Source organism: Dipteris shenzhenensis, chromosome 2, assembly GCF_047967505.1.
Source record: "Dipteris shenzhenensis isolate YYH24624 ecotype China chromosome 2, Dip_SZ_1.0, whole genome shotgun sequence".
In the NCBI taxonomy this organism is placed as follows: domain Eukaryota; kingdom Viridiplantae; phylum Streptophyta; class Polypodiopsida; order Gleicheniales; family Dipteridaceae; genus Dipteris; species Dipteris shenzhenensis.
In genome coordinates, this window is record NC_141597.1 from 3,678,584 (window position 1) to 3,683,712 (window position 5,129).

General features: G+C 45.0%; 1 protein-coding gene across 4 annotated transcripts; it reads left to right on the plus strand.

The window, feature by feature from the left end:
• Positions 1-1,101: 1,101 nt before the first annotated feature.
• Positions 1,102-3,101, plus strand: LOC147904247 (uncharacterized). Of its 4 annotated transcripts, none has more exons than XM_087393716.1 (3): positions 1,102-2,536; positions 2,644-2,752; positions 2,851-3,101. In XM_087393716.1, exon 1 carries the CDS (start codon positions 1,198-1,200, stop codon positions 1,714-1,716), a length of 519 nt encoding a protein of 172 aa, XP_087249842.1. In that variant the 5' UTR covers positions 1,102-1,197; the 3' UTR covers positions 1,717-2,536; positions 2,644-2,752; positions 2,851-3,101. The 4 variants fall into 4 exon arrangements, with proteins under 4 accessions (XP_087249842.1, XP_087249834.1, XP_087249826.1 ...); XM_087393708.1 differs by having other exon boundaries at positions 1,102-2,110; positions 2,307-2,536; positions 2,644-3,101; XM_087393700.1 differs by having other exon boundaries at positions 2,644-3,101.
• The last annotated feature ends 2,028 nt before the right edge of the window (positions 3,102-5,129 follow it).

Sequence of the window (5,129 nt, forward strand, 5' to 3'; positions counted from 1 at the left end):
AGTGGTATCAATTAATTAGGTGTGTGGAGGGGGGGGAACGCAAACTGTAAGATGTTTAATCGGCGAGAAAACAGAATTTGAGAAAGTTTGAATCGAGAAGGTTCCGAATCGAGAGGGTTCACTAAGCGAGTATATGAGGGGGAGGGAGGGTGGGAGGGAGAGGGAGAGTTGAAGGAGAGAGAGAGAGAGGGCTTGAGTGTAGGGAGGGGAGTTGAGAGGGAGAGTGGAAGGGGGAAAAGGGGCGCAGGGAGGGGGAGAAATAGAGGGAGGAAGAGTGGAGTGAGGCTGAGAGCGAGAGGAGGGAGAGGCTAAGAGAAGAGAGAGAGGGAGAGGGGAAGCGAGGGAGGGAGGTGATTGAGGTGAGACCCAGGAGGGGCGTAATCAGGCCCTTGAGCTTAGCTTAATGTGTCATTTGAATCACTTGAACTAATTAATGAATTCAAAAGAGAGTGAGAGCGATTAGGGAAGTAGTTGGCAAAGTTTGAAATAAAAGCAAGCACGGGGAAGCACTCTAAGGCTGGTCACACATCAAAACTAGGCCTACCCAACTTTCAATAATTTGGTTGTGGTAGGCTGCTGGGGGTGCATACACATTGCCTTTTCTTTGGTGGTCAGTTTAAGGCCGTCGTTGGTTGGTGTAGGTCTGCATTAGATTTTTGTGTGTGAAAGAGTTGCAGTCGGGCGCGATCAAACCTGCAAAAATCACGCTACCAAGCAGATGTGCCTCGATAAATTGTTTGGATGTGTGGGTGGGTGCAGCCCCAATGTGTAACCAGTTGGGCTAAGAGAGTTTACAGGGCAGGCGAGATTGCTGGGCAAGGTCAAGTGAACAGCCGAGATTGGAGAAGAAGAAGAATTTGTTTAAAGTGAGGCGAGAAGGCAGGGTAATCGATTCTTGGGAGTGAATTCAAAACAGGTGGTAACAACAAGAAGAGTCAAAGGGGTAAGCAAAAAGAGACCAAGAGGTGAAGGAAAGGGGGGAGGAAGAAGCCAAGGAGAAAACGCGTTAGAGGGGGGATACCAAACTCTTAATGTTGATTTGTATATTAAGCTCTTGACTTTGTCCTTAATCTCGGTCTTCGTCTTCATCTCCATCTCCATCTCCATCTCCCTCGCCATAGCTCAGACCTGCGAGCTCCACAATCGCCATAGCCACCACCAGCTTCTGCACCACCCCATCGCCATAGCTCGCCTCCAATGCCCTTGCATTCCCTCGCCATGTCTATGGCCTTCTCTCCTTCCTCCCTCGCCCTCGCCGCTTTCGCTTCCATGGCTTTCCTCTTCCTCCCCGGCGCTTCCTCCCCCCCCCCCAAACTCTCTCCCCCTCGTTCTCCTCCATCTCCCCTTCCTCCCCCTCCTCACTCCCCTTCTCCTTCTCCTTCTCCTTCTCCTTCGCCTTCTCCTTCTCCTTCACCTGCGCATTCACCTTCCTTCTCCCCTGCTCCCCATCATTCTCATCCTTCTCCTGCCCCTTCCCCGTCCCCTTCGCCGTCGCACCCCCCTAAAGCTGCCCCCACTCCAGCCCAATCTCAGTTGCCTTTCAACAAGTCGAGCGATCTTCAGCGAGGAAAGGCCTTGGGGATCGTCCTAGTCTCCATCGCGGGATTGCTGCAGGCAGCCGTGGTGGCTTTCCTATTCGTCAAAAGGAAGCAGATGTTGAAGAATGTGCGCAGTTATGAACTGAACGGCCCTTCCGAGAACTGGCATGATGTATAGTAAACTAGACAATTTTGTGCGCCCGTTTTGGTGTGCATTCTTCTTCCATCAAGTTTCCACGTTGTAAACTGAGGAGGGTAATCGAAGCAGCATGTCCATCACGTAGAGCCTACAAAGCTCCGAAAGAAGAAGAGTGCAATTGAAGCAGAACTTTTGCTAGGTTAAAAGTTTCCAAACCTAAGGCAGTAGAGAGGATGAAGACAGACCGCGGACAGTTTATCGTATATCTTAAAGACGAGGGGCCAGAATTCCCAAAGTGTGGGCGCATGCGCACGTACGTTGCAGTTGAGATTTCCTGCTCTCGAGTTTCATTTGCAGGGTCTCTTGAGTGTCCCTGTTTGGAAGCCATGCAAGCATGGGATTTGCAAAAGCATTGGCTTCTGTGAAGAATCCGGTCGGTATGCGAGTCTCTTCTTCGATCCACAAGTCCGGCTCAGATTGCCGTCTTACGTCTGTCGCAACTTTGCTTCTCCTCGCGTTTGGCCTACCACGACGTCAATGCGAGTCGTTTCATTAATTTATTGATTGTTCGATGTACTACCTTGTACAGTTTTAAGGAACGGATTTCAACAATAATGTTTGGGTTTCAGCGCTGTGGGATTCAGGACAGTGTTTTCTGGCAAAGGGTTACTGCTAAATTCTATTCCCTACGGATTTGATGGAGTTTCAACTGAGAATGTCTGCTCCACAAACCTGCACCTGAAAGAAGGCTACCACGATGAAGTAATCTTTGACAGGTTTCTGAAACTCGTGTATGGAGAAGGACAGGGTTCACCAGAGTCGTTAGTCCTATCCGGCCATATTCTTATTATTTTCCCAAGTAAATTTTCTTTTTTTGCTTTCTGTTTTTTAATGGTATTGCTCTTATTTCATTTCTGACAAAAGGCTACAAGCCCTCAGCTCATCCAGTTGTTCCCTGCTTTTCAGGGTCTTTCAACTTCTCTTAGAGTAAGTCCACTGTGAATGTCGAAATTGACACTCTCCATTGTGTGCTGCCGCTTGAGAGATAGTGCTTTAGCTTTTCAGCCTCACCAGGGTAAGAAACATATATGGGGATGCTTTTGGGAGACTAAAACCATGAGGAAACTATAGCGAGCTCAATCGTCAACCTATGGGAATCTACCTTTCATTCAGTGGAGGCCTCTGCATGCTAGATGCTTATTGCTGGGGACCATGGAGCTTTCTGGTACTATTGAAGCAATGATCTTCAAAGGCTCAACGTCTGTTTGGGAGGGGTATAAAAATGCGGCTGGCAAAGCTTTGTCCTGTTTACTTTTTGAACAGCCCAGCCTAAAACTTGGTGTTTTTACCAAGATCATTTGCACCGAAGCAGATGAATGTAGATTGACATGCATATTTTCTTGTTGGGATAAAATGTTAAATGACAGACTGAAATTTGCTACGGCTACGCTGTCAGAATCTGAGAGTTTTATTCCAGTGTCATAAATGCTGCTGTTCATCTCTGTTTGTTTTGGTGGGCAGAATTTGAAAACCATAGTTAGTAGCCAAGGGTGCCATGGGGTGCATTGGGTGGGTTGTGTTAGGCTTCTTATGTTTGCTAGAGGTCTGATCTTTGGGCGAAAGCATAATCCAATTGGAGCTACATGCTCAAGTGGAGCTTCTTCCCTTGGAGAGCGTTGAATGGCTGTGGTAGTGTACCTTCATCCCCTTGGCGAGGTGGTGTAGTAAGCTTGTCCCTAGAAATTGAAGGTACAAATGCGTGCATGTCATAACGCGACTGTCCCTAGCTGTGAATAGCTTTTATACAGGATAAGTGTTTTCTTACCATCAAGAGTTTTTCCTTCCAAATCAAGAACTTATGAAATGATTAGGCTGTACCTAAAATGCTTCCTAGACTTGTAACTGCATATTGGGTGATACATTCAGTGTTGCGAGAATGCCTTTGCAGTCCTCTCGTCGATGCAGACAATAGATATAGCCCAGTAAAAGATGTCTGCAGTGGCACATCAGAATATGTTTATGGCTTTGGTCTTAATGTTTACAAGTGGAGTTAATACTTGTGTCCAATTGCCAAAGGATGGAGTGTAAAGCAATGAGTGTACAGTACTATCTTGGAATTTGTGAGGATCTCCACTTCAGTGTAAGGGCGCAGCACTGGGGAGTGAAGAAGTTTGTGGTAGCTAGTTTGTGTTGCTTCAGGATGGAAAGATTGGAGGGTAAGGTGGTTTTATGGTGTACTCTAGTGCTTGCCACATTTTTACACATGTACACCTCTTCCTAGAAGGCTAAGCGTGATGATAGATATCCACCATTGCGAGTGCAGGTGTTGTGGATGGTTTAAGTAGGGCCTACACTAATTGACTTTGTACATTGATGAGTTTGAACTGTCATTTAATTCCTAGTTACCTCTTTGTCTAGTTTGTAGTGGGCAAGGTTCAAGGTGGGATTTTTTGCAATGAATTCTCTGTATTTTTTTAACCAGTCAGATTTCTTTTGCACTTGAAGCAACCTCTGCACTCACATTCTAAACCAAAGTTTGACTTCATCTGCTTTTGGGCTTTACTACACCTATTGACTTGATGATAAACTTAGATAGATGATAAACGTAGATAGTTCTAACATGAACATCCCTTTCAGTATATGCATGAAACACTTGTGTAAGCTCCCTACCACTCTTACAGACAAAATTACACGCACATCTTAAACAACCATCACATTGACCGTAAATTACATATTTTATGGTTATGTCAATTGACAATAAATCGTAGCTGGTTTGACTCTTTAGGTTCTTGTGATCTCTTGTTCTAAAATGCATCGTAGTGTATGCAATGTGATTTGCCATGTGTACCAGCAGCATAGATGATAGTAGTGAGCGAGCAACAGGACGGTTACAAAAAAAGAGCAATGCCCCCCCACAAGTATGTTGTTCTTGGGGGCTAGCATAATGTTTGATTCTTGAGGTGGCAGTGTGGCATCAAGTGAAATCTATAAGATGACTAGCCCTCCTGTGACAATGTAGCATCTTGTTTGTAATTATGGTTGTCCCATTTCAAAGTTGTCTTTTTCCCACATCTTTAGGAGTTTAGATCATTGGAGCATTGAAAGACAGGCCATGCCCTCGAATTTGAAGATTTACTAAATTGGAACCCTTATTTGAAACAAAGGAAGGTAGCATAGTATTGGATCCACTGTGTTGTAATCACATATATCTTTTTATTTTGCCATTTGATTGAGAAATAATGAGATGAGTTGGAAGCCGAGGAGTGGAGACATGAGGATGATCCTCAATTATAGCTAAATGTACCGAAGGCTAAATGTACCGAAGGCTAATGTGAGAGCAAGAGTCATGCATGTAATTCTAATCTCTAATTACTCGTAACACAAAGCTTCAGATAAGATATCACAACTAAAGCAAATAGTAAAATCTTTAATTTGAAGCTACAATGAGCATA